The 16,908-nt window shown below is 39.9% G+C and overlaps 1 protein-coding gene and 1 long non-coding RNA gene across 6 annotated transcripts; one reads left to right on the plus strand and one right to left on the minus strand.

Moving 5' to 3' along the window:
- Positions 1-27: 27 nt before the first annotated feature.
- Positions 28-3,167, plus strand: LOC137891091 (uncharacterized). Its single transcript, XR_011105330.1, has 6 exons — positions 28-146; positions 728-1,060; positions 1,251-1,289; positions 1,375-1,533; positions 1,629-1,663; positions 2,447-3,167. It is a non-coding gene; the product is annotated as an uncharacterized lncRNA (long non-coding RNA).
- A 3,114-nt stretch (positions 3,168-6,281) lies between these two features.
- Positions 6,282-16,614, minus strand: zgc:113337 (uncharacterized protein LOC503741 homolog). Of its 5 annotated transcripts, none has more exons than XM_068704903.1 (7): positions 16,440-16,614; positions 15,837-15,950; positions 15,376-15,696; positions 13,915-14,244; positions 11,456-11,740; positions 10,478-10,579; positions 6,282-8,043 (listed from the first exon to the last, which is right to left on the minus strand). In XM_068704903.1, the coding sequence occupies exons 2-7, from the start codon at positions 15,916-15,918 to the stop codon at positions 8,036-8,038; spliced, it is 1,128 nt and encodes a 375-aa protein (XP_068561004.1). In that variant the 5' UTR covers positions 15,919-15,950; positions 16,440-16,614; the 3' UTR covers positions 6,282-8,035. The 5 variants fall into 5 exon arrangements, with proteins under 5 accessions (XP_068561004.1, XP_068561003.1, XP_068561002.1 ...); XM_068704902.1 differs by lacking the exon at positions 6,282-8,043 and adding an exon at positions 9,337-10,099 and having other exon boundaries at positions 15,837-15,909; XM_068704901.1 differs by lacking the exon at positions 6,282-8,043 and adding an exon at positions 9,337-10,099 and having other exon boundaries at positions 15,837-15,912.
- Between the last annotated feature and the right edge of the window lie 294 nt (positions 16,615-16,908).

Raw genomic sequence — 16,908 nt, forward strand, 5'->3', positions numbered from 1 at the left:
AATGAGCCCATGCAGTAGCTACGCTTTTTGATTATCCGTAAGGTGTTAGGTCATGAACACGTCAAGTCTCATGGATGGACTGCGAAACACCTATCTGCTGACATTATGCTGTTTTACATTTGTCTGCATCTATGGCAAAGGTCAAGGTAAGCCTTAATACTGTTATGTTGTGATATGACTTTCAAGAGGGCATGAGGGAACATTTTGAATAGATTGGAGTCATTAAGTGATTAGTTAAATCATTAACAGTTACTCTTTTGAGGCCATAAATTACAGTGTAATTATTTAATATATAGTCATCAATACAATTATTGGGCAACTATGTAAGCACAAGGGAAGAAGACGGCAGGTTAGTGAATGAGGGGGTAAAGACTTTGTGTTTCAGAAGGACATACATTCATGACGGGAACAACACAGGAAGAATTGTTAAAAAAGGGGTAGCAGTGTAGAAATTAAAACAATAAAGTAACAATTTAAAAAATAATCATGTCAATTGCATAGTCTTAGATCGGTTCTGGTGTAATTTGAAAATGTAGCTACATTTTTTGCATAAGAGAACAAATCAAACATACTGTAGATGTTTTTGAGAGAATGTACCGTATGAGACACTTTTTTACGATGATGAAGAGCTTTGAGACAAAACAAAGATGTTTGATCTAATGTTACTGATTGAAGACAAGTCACTAGCGATGAGTTTCGGGTGAAATGTGATTTTGGTTTTTTTTAGGCTTGTTTCCTTGTGAAGCTGAGCTGATGGTCTGGAGAGGCACGACATGGAAAGCTGTCCCACAACAGCCTCTGACAGTCAGGTGTCCTGTCAAACACTGTGGACAATCACTGAATGTCACCTGGTGTAAACTGCTCGACACAAACAAATGTGAACGCATTAATTACACAGAAAACGTAAAAATAAGACAGAATGACAAACGTGTTGAGGGTAAACTGATCTCATATTTGACTTTCACACGTATTTCCATTCATGACAACGGCCTGTACAGATGTACTTTAAAAGGACACAAAGATGAGTTAATCAGTCACAACATCAACATCTCAGTTTCAGGTAGGCAGTTTCTGCTCCCTCAGTGCCAAAATATAGATGTATTAGATGTCCAAATTCAGGTATAAATTATATATATATATATACATACGTATATATATATATATATATATATATACATATATATATACGTGTATATATATATACGTATATATATATATATATATATATATATATTATTATTATTTTACAGATTTAAACCAGGGGGTAAACATCTCTGACTATAATGCAGGTAAGAAGCTTTATTTGTTAAACTATATGCATACATTTTTTCATAGATAAAGACTGGAACTACTGATGTGGTTCTTCTTCTGTAGATGAGCTACCAAGTGCTGCTGCTGCTGCTGCTGCTGCTGATGATGATGATGATGATGAGGATGTGCCTTGGCTGCCCTACTTTTTCATCTGTGTTAGCATAGCTCTTCTGGTTGTCACACTGACAGTGTTAACCCTCCTGAGTTGTTATGGCAGGAAACGTAAGAACATTAATACGTGCTCACAGTCAATTAATGCAACATTTCTAGATTTCCCCACTTAAAAATAAAGCATTTGTTTTATGTCTTCTGCACAGAACAACTGAACCAAGCAGAGGGACAGGTAATGCAGGTAATGCATTTTGGCAAATAAATTTACTAGCTTTCTTGCTGAGAGTTAGATGAGAAGATTGACACCACGCATAAATCAACAGGTAGTAGCCAGCTGGCTTAGCTTAGTTTAGCATCTCTAAATCACACTAATTAACACTTTATATATATCTTGTTGGTTTAATCCAGATTACTGACAGCTACAATGGCAACTCCAGGAAGTAACTGCACCTGGCCAAGAAGTAGTCCAGCATCATGTGTTGTTTTAAGTATTTTTTGTTGTTGTTGTATGGATTAAACAAACAATATATAGTCTAATGTGTTAACCCACAAATGCATACCTCATTTAGCAACTCAGCACTATACAACACTTTATAAGCACTTTACTGGTAGACGATATGTTACCTTTGGACACAGCAAGGCTACCCCTTTCCAGTTTTTATGCTAAGCTTAGCATAAAAAGGATTTTAGCTTAATTTAGCCTACAAACAGAAGAGTGGTATTGATTACAAAATGTCACACTAGTACTATGGCCATTACTTTACACCTGTGCACACAGAGTGGGTCAAGCATTATCTATTTAAGATCAATGTATGAATTGTGTAAAATACTCTTGATGAAGGTCTGGAGGGACAGAAACATTACTATGATCAATAGATTGTGATGCTGAGCAAGAACAGTGATGTATGGGATCTTCTTTTCTCAAAAACTAATCATTTCAATTTAACCCAGATGTTGTAGAGTCACACTGATGTCAAGTAAGAGTATTTTATTTAATCTTGTTCTGGTGTTTTTTGTGTCATAGGAAAAATCCACTCATATGATACCCGACCTCCCCATTATCCGGCATTACACCTGCTCTCCAAGTACTGCAGAAAGACCACCATCACAAGCTCCCCCGATGACCAATGGGAACAAGCCTGCTGTGGCAAACACAGCAGAGGAAAGTCAAGTGTCAGACCGTGTAGTCGTGTATGCTGTTGTCAACCACCGATAGACTGGGATACCTGTCAGAGAACAGCATGCTGAGACTAAACAAAAATAAAAACGCAGAATATGCTGCCTTCAACGTTTGCTGAATATTTTGAATCAGTCACATTTGACACATGCAGATGAAAACATGGATGGAAAAATTAAAGTATATGTGGTCGTGTCATGGAACATGGGCCAAGAAGTTAAGCGATCAACCACACTGCAGAAGAGGTGAACGGAGGAGGCTTGTGGTCCCGCAGATGCTTTCATCAACTTAACCCGGCTAGACTAGAAGCAGCTTTGAATTTATTCTCTCACCCTCAGGTTTTTTCCAGGCAAAGCTGCTTTTTATTATTAATTTCTTGTTTTTTTAGGGGGGGGGGGTTCTCCTACAATCATTTAATTTACATGACTTAGAGGGCTTTTTTGACTTGTTTAACTTTGTTGTTCAAAGCTTTGGTGGGTTGTTTAAAAATGCCAGTGGATTAGTCATGTGCAGACTCATTGAATACTTATTGTGCATTATTCTGTCTTCTGGTATGAGGACTGAAGTTTGGGAGTGTCTATATCTTGTTAAATAAATTCCAGTGTTGGCTGATCTGTGACTGTAGAAACACTTTTTCTTTCTTTGAAAGGTCATGAATGTGATGTCCTTGATATTTATCTTTGACAAATTGACTTACTTCATGAATCTGGTATTTTATCTTAAAAACACATTTTTTGGTTCACACAGCCCTCAGTGTTTTTCACTGCCACCAGCGGAAATGCAGTACCGGGCCCATCGACCACCATGTGGTTTAAGTTCAATTGTGCAGGAAGTCAAAGATTGAAAGATTTCTTGACACCATTTGTGGTGACAGATGTCCCACCTATGCTCAACCACACTGAGACTCTATAGTTCGAGCAGTAAAACCTATATAGACATTTCTTGGGCTGGTCTGCAGCAACAATAAAACACAGTTGATGAATGTTTGAATGCATGGCTTAGCTCTGTGGTAAGTGTTTCAAATGTTATCATTAAATGATATATTATCTTATATCTAAAATTAAGTTGTTTGCTTTCATGAATTAACAATGTTAGCTGTGAAATCTTGCTGACATTTGGGGGGATAACTGGAAAACAAAGCCGCATGTTTACATTTTGAGTAACTGATTAGATTACTAAATATGTTTTCCAAGTCAAATTATTTCTGCAACTCATTTGCAATCTGAAAGATGACAAAGTTGAGAACAGAATCAAATAAGCAGATATTGCCCAGCTCACCTCATCAGACCTTAAATCACTCATCACTGCCCATAATGCTGATAACATAATTCCTTTAGATGATGTCCAGTAGAGCACAGTGTTTCTTGTGTTGTAATCAATTTAACGATACTCACAAAAGGTCTTTTGACTAAGAAATGTCATGTGGAAAATGTCATGAAATGCTTCTGAATAATGTGACCTGACTTTTATGTTTCTTACAGAATACTCACTGGAATGCATAGTCAGGAGAGGAAGTTGAAAAGTTGAATGCAGTCTACATTCTGTACGTGGGTCCTGAACATCCTGTGAATCCTTCTTCTCATCTCAACAACGGTGTTTGGTAGTTATAGGCCACACACAAGTTCTGCTCCTTAGGCTTTCTCTCTTTCTCAAACACATTCACACTCACTCTCACACACACATGAGTAATTGTGTTTTTTCCCTGGTGGACAAAGCCCTGGTTCAGGCAGCAGAGAGATGGAGAGCGTGGAGGCTTGTGCGACGGCAGCGTTTGAGATGGGCCCGATTAGATCGAGTCTGACGTCACTTAGAGAGTGTGTGGACTCTGCAGCATTTTTACTTAGAAATCATCTGATAAAGTGTAGAGGAGGGCTGAATGCTTGTGATCCTACTTCAAAATCTCTCCAAAAAACATGCCCTCTGGATGCCCACAATATGGATAAAACATAATGCTCTAGAATGCTCTTAAAGAGAGAAAGTGTGACAAAGTGCCCTGTAGGGTGCCGCTCCAGAGAAAACGTGATGAAGCGCCCTCTAGGGGGCCTTTCTAGTACAGTTATTAAATAAGTGGATCAGTTGTGATTTATGCTAAAAAAAAAGTTATGAAGTGAAATAACAAATTTGAGCTGTATTGTTTTAGATTCCACTTTGATCCGTAGCAACAGAAAGTGAGAAGGCAGGGTTTTAGGGTTTCGTTCAAGGACACTTTAAAGGAGTAGAGTGGCTATTTTTGAGGTTAACATTACATTACATTACATTACAGTCATTTAGCAGACGCTCTTATCCAAAGCGACTTACAATAAGTACATTCAACATTGGTAATCAAAAGAACTACTAGTCACCAGAAGTCATAAGTACATTTCCTTTTCCAAACAAGCATCTAAGAGCATGAAGCAGAGCATAACTCAGAGCCAAAGTACAGTGCAGAAACAAGAAAAACAGTTAGTGCTATAAGTAATACGAATACAATAAGTGCAACAAGCTAGTATGAATACAATAAGTGCTAAGTGGAAGGCTCAGGGTAGCACTTCCTGAAGCGGTGGGTTTTCAGCCTGCGCCGAAAGATGGGTCCGCTGTCCTGACGTCAGTGGGAAGTTCATTCCACCACTGTGGGGCCAGGACAGAAAACAGCCGTGACCGGGTCGATCGGCCACCGGGACCTCTGAGCGACGGGGCAACCAATCGCCCCGAGGCAGCAGAGCGAAGTGGTTGGGCGGGGGTGTAAGGCTTGACCATGGCCTGGAGATAGGAAGGAGCTGTTCCTTTCACTGCCCTGTAGGCTAGCACCAGAGTCTTAAACTGGATGCAAGCTCTTACAGGTAGACAGTGTACAGAACGGAGAAAGGAAGTTGTGTGGGAGAACTTAACTTGCAGCCCCAAGCAACAGGAACATTTGTGTAAATGTATTATCAGCGGGTCTTGAAATTTACACTCACAATACCCCTAAGCATCTCACACACATCTCAACTCCTCACCACAGCCTGACATATACACGTATTCTCTTTACTCACACACGTGAACTCGCCTGGTTGTAAAATGCAGACAAGCAATGAAACATGCCTTTCAGTTGAACAAAGGAGGTAAGAGTTGCATCTTAAAGGAATAGATTTCTAACTCTCTGAGTGTGGAAACACACACACACACATATATTATATCACACCACATACACATATGTGATTTGATTGAGTGTGTGGTCTACAGCACTGCAGCTTAGAAAACCTTCTAAGCAGGAGAGCCAAATATATGTGATTTTGTTCCATTGTTGTTATGTTTTTATTTGAATAACCAACTAAATCACATTGGTAGCTGATTGAGTTTTTACATTGTGTTTTGTCCTGTGCTGAGTTAACATAACTAATAAATACTGTATATTGTATTATACATCAGAAGAGTACTGGCATGCGCTGCAGGCTCAGTGAGTGAATATGTGTGCTCAACATGTGTGTATGTGTGTTCTTTTTGCTCTGCGTGGTCCATCATAATCCATCTGGCTTTTGATGAAAAAGGCACCAAAAAATGAGCATCTGGCAGCAAGGTTCGGCACATCAGAAAGGAATTTCATGTTTTTCTGAGGGGTACAAATCTGAGCTGAAAAAGCTGTAAGAGTGGCAATGAAAGAATCTAATTTGTAATAAAGCTTCAAAAAAGTATAATTTGTAAACATTTTTATTTTTCTATTTGTTGCATTCATTACATACACTTTACATAGCCGGTTCATATTTTCTTCTTTTACATGACTGTAGTTGCTCTGCTACAGGGCCAGATACATTTCAATTTATTTTCATCAAATGTTCTGAAACCACATTTCCACATCCATAATTATTCTAATGTGAGCTCTGAGTTTATAATCAGTGTTGTATGCATATAGTGAAGCTATACTGACAGAGGAATGCTGCCTAAAGTCTTGTTAATGGTGAGGAATGTGATGAGCCCAACTGAAGCAATACGTCTGAAATCTGATAACCAGCATGTCATTCTGTTCATAACCGACCGATTCATATGTTTTGATATACAATAATATTTCAGCATAAAGCTTACATTGTACTGTACAGATGCAAACATGATATAACCTAAAAGCACCACTATATTTTAGGCATTTAGGTGCCACTTTGATCCAGAGCAACATACAAATGAGCATTTTGACATTTAACCATGATCAAACCTCAAGGCCAATTCTCCACACCCCGACCTGTATACTCACATCTTCACACACATGAACTTTCCTCAGGCAGCAAGACATGCATTCCTTACAGGGGCACCAAAAAGGTTTCAGTGTTGCTTCCTCAGGGAATTGATTCAAGCTACCTGACCGTGGGATTTAACCCCTAACCAATAAGCACACACACACACACACACACACACACACACACACACACACACACACACACACACGCAGGCACACACAAGCACACAGACTTTGAGACATGTAGAAAAGTTTGCAATAGATATTACACAAACAAGACATAAGTATGCAGCCCTCTTAGTTGAACAAGTGAAGACCTCACCCAGCTTTAACAATATACAGAAGTGATGTAGGCCTTCGGCTGAGGTACAAGAAGTAAAACCTTAATGGTGAGCTCATACTTTCAATTAGCTTTGTTATTTAAAGGATAAAGCTCACCATATTCTTTATTTTTCCGACTGAAAAACAAAAATCCCATTAAAATACAGAAAAAAGTGACCTCCACAATACTAGTTTGGCAGGGGAAATACTGTAAGATGTGAGTCTTTAATGAAATAATAATTTCCCTAAGGCAGTGTAGTTTTTAACAATTATTACTGAAACTGGGGTAAACAGGACATTTGTTGGGGACTATTTTCAGCTGTATATTAATTACAGTACCCATGTTCTAGTCATCGGTGCATCACGTAGCTCATAATGAGTTTTTGTTAACAGTTTTTGGACAACAATGCAGGGCCATGCTGTATCAGACTGTTACACAGACTATGGTTGTTACTAGAATCAATTCATTGTTGGTTTTAGTCTTTTCATAGGATTTATTGAATAAGAAAAATATATTATCACCACACGTATCCTTTCAGGACCAGGTAAAAGATGACAAACAGAGGGAAGTATTTAAAGGACAATATTGGACTTTAATTTGCCATAGAGTCACTCTGCTGTATGTTGTAGAGAGTGTGGCCATCGACTCAATCAGTTACAGAGCCAGAGAGAAAATGTTTCCTTATTGACTTCATGTGAGGACTGCCTGGAGATTATATAACAGTCAGCGGCAGAGGCAGAAGAGATAAATACCGTTGTACAGTTGGCGTTCATAAATAGGATTGTATTTGTCATCCAATAGATGTGTGTCTTCCCTTTGTACCAAAATGATGATGATGATAATGATGATGATGATGCAGGAAAACAATTCTGCAAGGTTGACTCTGAGAAACACTGCCCCTTCTTTACAGCGTCTGGTCTCCTCTGAGAGATTAATCAGCTGAAAAGAAATACATGGAGAACAATGACACAAATGGAAGAATGCATTACAAACACATACTAAGTTCAATGTTTTCTCATAATCTTGAGAATATTTTCTCATACATTTTCAGGAAGGAAAAATAAGATTTCAAATCCAATTTGGTGCAGCTATGACAGCATGACAACGCTATTAATGAGGACCATCAAATTCAGATCCAAACCTGAAACCGTTTGACTGCTCTGAGAGACATCACAGCTGCACATTCAGTAGCTATACATACTGGTACGGCAAACTACTATGTCTCAGCTGTAGGATTATACTGTACAAAGCAACAATTTTATTGTGATAGTAACATTTTCTGAGCTAATACAATACATGATCTGGAGAGATGAAGTCTGGATAACACATTAAAGCATTTTCGCAAATGACGTTTCAACATGAAGCCTTTGTCGGAGTAAGAGGCTGCAGTGGGAGAAGGGTCCAATGGCACACCTCACATATGGGGAACGTCTCCTATGTAAAAGTCTGCTGTAAGTAAAATAGAAATCAAGAAAGCCACACATAGACGTTATGAAGACGTTTGTAATTAACATTTGCATGTGTGGAAAAAAAACAGTGGAGTAATTGAGTAGAATCCAATTTAATGCCAACACTAAACGTTAGTTTTCTAATGTGCTGTAAAGGCTAGGTGGGCACCAGAGCTCATCACTCCAGATCCTGTATCAGTTGTCCTGTCTATTAAGGCACCAGATTTAGCTCTGCTTAAGATGATGTGCTGCCTGTTTACAGTGTTATTCTGTATTGCACTGCCAGTAATGCCATGGATGTTTTCCTTCCTGCAGATAGAAAACTTCGATTGGACATGCGAATAAAGTGCAGATGGAGTGCAGGTAGGGAAATAAAAGTTAAAAAGTATTCATGTTCTCAGGAGTAGATGATATAAACACAATAACATGTGAATGAGGAGCAATGTTGTTAGCTCCTGTTGGCTTGAACGACCTCAGAAAAATGCTGTGTCTTTAACGCTGCACTATTTTCATAAGCTAGTTTGTTATTTGGTTTACCACAGCTTTGAAAACAGCTGCTTGTTGCAGCTAAAAGAGACTAAAAGTCTCTGTAGAGTTAAGGAGAACTGGAGACCCACTGTTAATATAAAAAACATTGATTAATGCAGCTATAAAGTTTACTTAATGCTAATATTATAGCAAGTTTTCAAATGTCTCCTTTAACACATCAGCAAATATTAGTATTGTGAGGGTCGCATTGACATTTGTCACTACTCTAATAAGAGAAAATACAGCCTTGGAACAGGTTACAGAGCCTCTCTAAACAGTATATGTAGTTTGCTTCATATGTTTAGATAAGGATGCTAGTTTTTGAAAAACGATCTAATATTGTGTATTCAATGTCTTTGTTCTTTGGTGGGCATCAACAAACGTCATTTCCCACAAGCCCTCAGCGTCACACCTCAACAAAAGAGGTCCATGAGAGAGGAAGTAAATATTGTTTAACTTTGTTGAATCACAAAGCTTTCAATTTCTTATTGCAACTGCTGCAATGGATGGGGATTTGTCTCAAGTAAACAACAGGAACACGCTTCATTTTTTCAGAAATACTGAATGCGCTGAGCCACAGAAGAAAGAGGAACAGAGGCTATTCCGTCAGTGTTGCAGCACATCCCTTCAGGGCCACTGTTCCTTGTACACGCCCAGGTAGTTTGCCAAAACCCACAATTAGGACGGGCGGGGGGGAGGGGGGGGGGGGGTCCTAAAAATGTGATTTTATTGATCTTCAAATTACTTCTTAACAGAATGATAGTTGTGAATCTGTAGACATTTTCCCAAATTTGCCAGGAGAGCAAGGTCAGCTTCAGGAAAGGTGCAGTACTACACAAAAAATGCCACCAAATCATTCCCAAGTTAATCAATATCTCTGATCACCATCAGTTAACATAACGGGAATTAAATAAGTCCTGTGCCCTTGTGTTAATTGTTCACTTATCTCTTGTTATATGCCAAATACATGTAAACAAAGGTTGAGTATTCCTATATCAAAATGTCTCCCATTCCTCGTCCTGTAAAAGATGAAAATATTCTTGTCAGCTCAACTGGAAGTCTTTGTCTTTTATATAAATGTATCAAATCTGATTTGAGACCACTATCTACCACGTCCATCATATAAAACTGTGACTGGCCATTAGCAAGTGGTTGGTTGTAGGTAACAAATTGATCGCTGGTGTTTCTTGGTTTAGATGTAATCTATTAATCTCTCCCTCATTCTCCACCCCCTAATCTCTGAATGCAGTACAGTGTGAGTGGAGGCCCCATATTTCTGAGATTGACAAGAATTATCTCCCCACTGTCCTCTGCACATCTCTATCTAAATAGCCTAAAGGCTGTGTAGACACAAGATGCTACACTTGGCAATATCATTTGTTCATGACAAATCTCACCTTCTTTGCGCAAGAAACACTTCCAAAGGCAGAAGCAGAGGGACATGACCAACAGGGCAGCCACCGTAGTGACAGAGATCAGGATGGTGAGAGCCGTCCCAACTAGGAGGGAGAAAAAAAGTTAAATGATCAGCAGTTTTATTATCTTCCATATTTCTATAGACTGCAGTGTGCAAATCCTAGCCTTGCAGAAGCCAGAGTCATGATATGTGTTGGTACTGTACGGCCTGTGCTAGTCTGGACACTGCTTCCCTTTTATGGACCATCAGTGATTAGATCTGAGATTTAATTTACTGTGTTCCCATCTGATCTCAGAGTTTAGTTCAGCAAACTAAAGTCATTGGTGCACTGCACTACCTACTGCCATCATTAGCTGCAAAAAAACTAATACAGATTTTTGTTCTGGTAAAACAAATGAAATTATATAATTGTTGTACATGGGATATTGCACATTTGAGACATAGGATGAGTAGAACTGGCCTTTCCTTATAGTGTGAAGGCAAAAGTCAGACTGCAGTCCTAATAGCTCCTAATACATTTAATTTCACATATACGTGACAAAGCATGCCTCTATGGAAAGGGCCAAAATAGAAAGATTCAGTGTAATGTACAACATTACACTCTAACTTTCTGTTGTCTATTTGACAAGTCTCTGATCGGTACGGTACTCTGTTAAATTTAATTTACTGAGAACAATCAGTACAATGTGCAGATCTTTTTTTTCTGACTTTGGTTTTCAGACTATTTCTTTTTTTTAATCCAGCAGCTGTCCATGTTTTTTTGGGATGTGCACGCTACGTGTCCTTTACAGTCGCCAATGATCTCTGCTTTCTTTAGTATTAGTAGGTTTCTTTTTCCAAAGAGATCTCACGTGATATTGGCATCAATAACTTAGAGAATGCCAGGAAGAATAAAGAAACAAGGCTTTATTGAGGTCAAGTATCTCATTGGAGCAAAGGTTCACTGAGACCAACTCACTTTTAGTGTTCATGGATACAGCAATCGGTGACTCAAGCCCTTTGTGGTGCACCAAGCATTTGATGGACACATCTTTCAGCAGCCCAGATCGGACAGTCAGCGTACTGATGACCAGAGTGGTCCCATCGCCCTGTGGGAGCTGTGTTGTCACAGGGGGCCCCATGGTGCGGTTATCCCTCTCCACGTTCCACACTATCTCTGCTGGGGGCCGTGACACTGAGGTGCAGTTGGCTTCGATCACACCGGGAGAGGTGGTCTTGTAGCTCACCTGAGGTTTGGGGAGCACTGGGAGAAATGTACAGAAACAACTAGAACAATCACAACACACTGGCACACACTTACACAAACAAGCTCCTACAGTGGTAGACATATATGACACATAAAATGCACTGTGCCAATAATATATTCTTCTTTATTATCTTGTGCTGTGTGTGAAATACTCAAGCCAGAAAACTCTGGAAATAGTTTCACCAATCAAACACTGAGGAGGACTGGCATATGAAAATTGTTATGCTAATCCAGATTGTAGTTTAGTTTGTGTTGTACATGTTCAAAGTGTCTTTGGGTAAATTGCTTAGATAATACCTGAGAAAAACCTTGAAGCCTTTGATCAGGTAGGAATGTGAATTCCTCTAATCTTGAGTTCCATAAGTAAGTCTCTGGCTGTTTTCAATTCTCTGTTCTCACTCTGAAACTGAGCAAGGAATGTGAGGCACTGGAACCGAGAACATTTTTGTTGGCAAGAACACGTTCAGCCACAGATATTCAGCCCTCATAGTTTCAGCATCTTCTCGGAGTTCTAGTTGGTGAGCTTCACCCTCCATCGGTCTGGATTGTATCAGATTTCCACAACAGGAAAAAATCTTTATAACAATCCAAACCATAATGACCTGTGAGTGAGCCCAAAGCTGGTGTGAAAGTTGGCTGTTTGCGAAAATTAAATTCCACAGACTTTCCTCACTATATCTCTCACTATAAAGCTCCATAAAGCTGAGGGTAGCTGCATATTCGGGTGATCATTTTCTGTAAGTTCATCACTCTTTCTGTTTCAATTTGAAGACACACATTTTATTTTAGTGACTTACTCCAGATGTACATGTTGCGAGATCATGTGCCTTTGCATGTTTTATCTATCACTGTTTGTGGACAGCATGTGTGAGAGTGGGAGTAAAGGAGGGGGCATCACATCATCCAGGGTGGGATGAGGGTGGAAGACTGTTGGTAGCAGTACACAGCAAGAAAAAATACAAAACATTAATGCTAATCGTGCTTCACTACTGGAAACACCTACTGTACTGTACAGTTCAATTTCAAACAAAAGCACAACTGTTTGTTGAGATAACTGTGAGAGAAAGGGAGCAGGAAAAAATGAGCAAAGAGAGAGACAAAGCACAGAGGGAATCTCTGTCTGCTGCAAACACTGACACAGTCATGCATCCGGACCTCACTCCCTGCCTCCATCATTCTTTCGAATGCTCCATTCTTTACATGGACACACTGTTCTGTGTTTGTGTGTTAACAAATCAGCCGACAGCTTAGCCTTGCTATATCATGAAAACATTCGGCAGCTACAATCAGGAAGAAAAAAAACAACATTCCTGTCTAAATCCAAGGGGTACCTGTCTTTCCTGCAGACACAAAGTCAAAATTGGGTATCTTTGCATTCACGCGCATGTCTGACTCCATCATTTCCCCCACAAGATCCTGTCTTCCCAGCTACTATGTTCCACATCTACTGTAGAACATAGTCACTCACTACTACACCCCTGTAAAAATGTGCATCTGAACAACTCTTACTTATATATCTTAAGTAATCACTGGACAATTCATTTAGCACCACCAACAGGTCCACATTTTCAATCAAAGAATACCTCAACAACTAACAAATTAACTCCCATCAGCCTGATATGTATTTTGTGAGTAAAGGATGGATTCTGTTATTTTTTTTAAAAGCTAATATGAGGCTTCAGAAGTCTGAGTTAATCAAATAAAGTGGGTATCTGTCTGACTTTTCACAGACAGTGTTTCTTTGCTGAACCAGTGCAGAGGGATTTTAGTTAAAGCAGACTGCAAAATAAACACTGAGCTTGAAAGATTATTTCAACATTTTGGTACTTTATGCTAAGCTAACCTAAACGGCTGCTGGCGGTAGCCTCCTATTTACCTCACCGCTCTGCAATAAAGCAAAAAATTTCCCAAAATGTCAAACTATTCTTTTAAAATGTCATTTTAGAAACGTATCCTTTAATCCAGCCTTATGACCTTATTCCTGCACAATACAGTAAAGATAAATGTCACCATTTCTAACACAAGCATACAGTATATGTACACTATATTGTATATAACCTGCTCTTCCCTCGAGTTTTCCTCACCTAATCGGTTTCTGTGTGGGCCATACTTTTATATAATGTAATATATGTTAATCATCAATAATGGGAGCTGTGTAAAAAGAAGTTTACCATAGGTGACGAGGCAAACTGTGGACGTCTTCGGCCCGTCGGGATGTGTGTTGTACAGGCAGGTGTAGCAGCCCTCGTCCTGGATAGCGACGGGCTGGATGGTGAGCTGACTCTCTGACAGGGAGGCACTCAGCCAGACTCTTCCCTGGAACGATGGCTCTATCATGGGGTCGCTCCGCTTTGCGAAGGAGGCCACCTCTGTGGAGTCACCTTGTGCAGAAGTGTGTTTCCATACGATCTGTTGAACCTTCTCAGGCAAACCGTAGGAGCAAGAGAGGGAGGCCTTCTTGCCACTCACTGCTGTCTTGTTGCTTTCAACTGTGACTTGAGCTGGAAGTAAGAAAAGAGCCCACCATCCAGTGAAAGAATAATGGATGAGGAGAAAAGACATAAGAAAAACAAAAGGGGGGCAGAGAGTGAAAAACAGGACAATATTCAGAAATGCGAGGAGCCCAAACAGAAACCAGTCACTGGAATCTACAACAGCTGTTTCTGCTTAGAAAAATGAGCCCTCCTTCTGCTGCACTGCTCTTTATTAACATGACTGACTGAGCCTCTGAAAGGTTAGGGGTGGTTACATATTTCTCAGTAAATCCCCAAAGCGGATTGATATTGAAGTTGTAGGGAGGAGTAACTGTCTCTGGAGTCTTCTGGAGTATTAGTTTTGTTTCATTTTAAAGGGCGGGGCAAAGGGCAGACTTCCAATATCAGCTATGCCACTTTCACGTAACATTGTTTAAAATGCAATTACGAGCAGCAGAGCAGGAAAAACTGTTTGCGTCAGCCTCCAATTTGTAATTCACACCCAAACTGACGATAACTTTCATAGAGCTGTCAACAAACTGTTGGCAAAGTGACTTCAAATCTGCATTACTAACACTAATACAATAGATGCAGCTGATTTAAAAGAAATCTCATTCCTCAAACTCATAAACAAATGGATGTGAATGACATTGATGCCTGTATCAAACAGAGGACAGATCTCATTCAGGTGTCCGATTCTGGATAATTGAGCTCCTCGATATATCTGTACAGCTGAGATCAGTCTCCCTTCTGTGTGTCACCATGATCATTACCCATCCTGGCCTCACATGGATGCTTCTCCCACCTGGTTCAAGAACTTCACAACCGTGTCACAATAACAGAGACACTTCCTGGAATTCATCATGGGCCAAAAAATACCTCATGTTTCATCTAAACCTGTCCTGTCAGGGTTGAATAAATGTCAGAGACATTTTGCTTCATCCCTGCATCTCTAGCTCTCTAACAGGCCAGCATGTCGTAACAGTGCATGGTTTTAAACCTTGGCACTGGAGAACCTAGAACCTATCTACTGATACTCATTTTAAATTGCTCTCAATACAGGCACCAACAAGATTAGACATTCATCTTGTCTAAACTGTAACTAATTGCTTCCTTGTTCACAAAATCAAAGTTGTGGTGATTACAGGACTTACTCACAGGTAACAGTGAGGCATGTCACTCCTTGCTTTGAACCGGAAGGATGCATGTCAAAGATGCAGGTGTAGCAGCCTTCGTCACGGAAACCCACCCTGCGGATGGTGATGGCTGAGGTGTCTTTTGGGGAGGAGGCGAGCTCCACATACTGCTGTCCGCTCACACTGTCTTTGTTGCCGGGTTGGTAGCTCAGCAGGGTCTGGTTTTGGACGTCCAGCCAACGCACCTGCCTCAGAGACTCACCTCGTTCCCTCGAGACACTGCAAGTGAGAGTGAAGGGCTTCTCCACTGGAGCTTCCAAACGCTCTGGTGCTGTTACCCTGCCTGAAACACCCACCAAAATAAAATAAAAAAACAACATTATAATATGTATTAAAAAAACACATAATATTATGTATATACTTTGGTGTGACATGAGTTCTCGATGTCCGTTGTTCGATGTCTTTTTATCATGGCAGACTCACCCTGTAGTCTTCCCACCATCAGGAGGATTAAACACAACTGCACACCTTTCCTACAGCAGGCCTGGATCATCATCTTCTTCATCACTCATTTAACAGGGAGGAGAAAGAGCGGTACTGAGAATTTCACAAGTAACAGTCAGCCCAACATTAACTCAAACTCTCCTTTAATTTATATAACTGATGCTCCCACAGTGATACAGGAAAAGCTATGAAGACTCAGATTTTTCCCTACTCCAAGAGAGAATTCAGCTCATGTGTTCACTAGATGCTGTTTAACACATTTAATTGCATAAAAACATCCAGAAAACTATTCAGTGGGAGGCAATGCAATGCAAATGAAATCCTCATGTATTATAGCAATATATTTCAATATACAATATATGAAGCTATTCATATGAGAAATAGGTCAGAAATAAATTATCCGTGGGTCTCATAGTTATCAGAGCTCTTGAACATTTGAACAGATTTTTTTTATTTTTGCCACATCACTGACTAAGCAATGGAGTCAAATAACACCACATATATACGGCAATTACACAAAGGTTCCACTATATTTTCTGTTCCCTGTGTCACATACATTATGACATGAATTATGACACTCACCTCTACTTGTCCAAATGCAAAAGGTAAAAGCCAACGATTGAAGATGTTCTACCTCTGCAACATCCTGTACATCCTTATAACCCAGCAGTCTTTCGAAACATCACTCCAGACCAAGCGAGAAACTATTTTTACTCCTCCGTGTGTTTTCTATTCTGCGCCCCTTCAGCACAATGAACACCAGCCGGCGGCAGCTCCAAACTTGCATATGCGGTTAATGAGTGCGGGCAAAGCCACAGCGCAGTTTTGATTTATAGCGCCCTCCAGTGTCACTTTGTGTATTGCTTTGTCAGGTGGAGATTTCAATTATCCACTGTTAATGTTTCTACGCTTTAGAAAAGTTGCCATTGAGTAATTACTTTATTAATTAGGATTTCCTTGTGGCCCATGTTGCAGTAGGCAATGACAGAAATAGCCTACCACAGGAGAAAAGACTGCAACTTTCATTTACAACTCATCTCGATTGTCCGGA

This window comes from Cebidichthys violaceus, unplaced genomic scaffold (assembly GCF_023349555.1).
Source record: "Cebidichthys violaceus isolate CVI_PGR_0920_01 unplaced genomic scaffold, fCebVio1.0.p SCAF_11, whole genome shotgun sequence".
NCBI classification, from domain to species: domain Eukaryota; kingdom Metazoa; phylum Chordata; class Actinopteri; order Perciformes; family Stichaeidae; genus Cebidichthys; species Cebidichthys violaceus.

Coding starts and splice junctions, on each gene's coding strand:
- zgc:113337 (XM_068704900.1), bottom strand. CDS start 15,918: ATGAAGAAGATGATGATCCAGGCCTGCTGTAGGAAAGGTGTGCAGTTG. Junction 14,245..15,375: donor GACATGCCTCACTGTTACCT/GTGAGTAAGTCC, acceptor TCTTACTTCCAG/CTCAAGTCACAGTTGAAAGC. Junction 11,741..13,914: donor AGTTTGCCTCGTCACCTATG/GTAAACTTCTTT, acceptor CATTTCTCCCAG/TGCTCCCCAAACCTCAGGTG.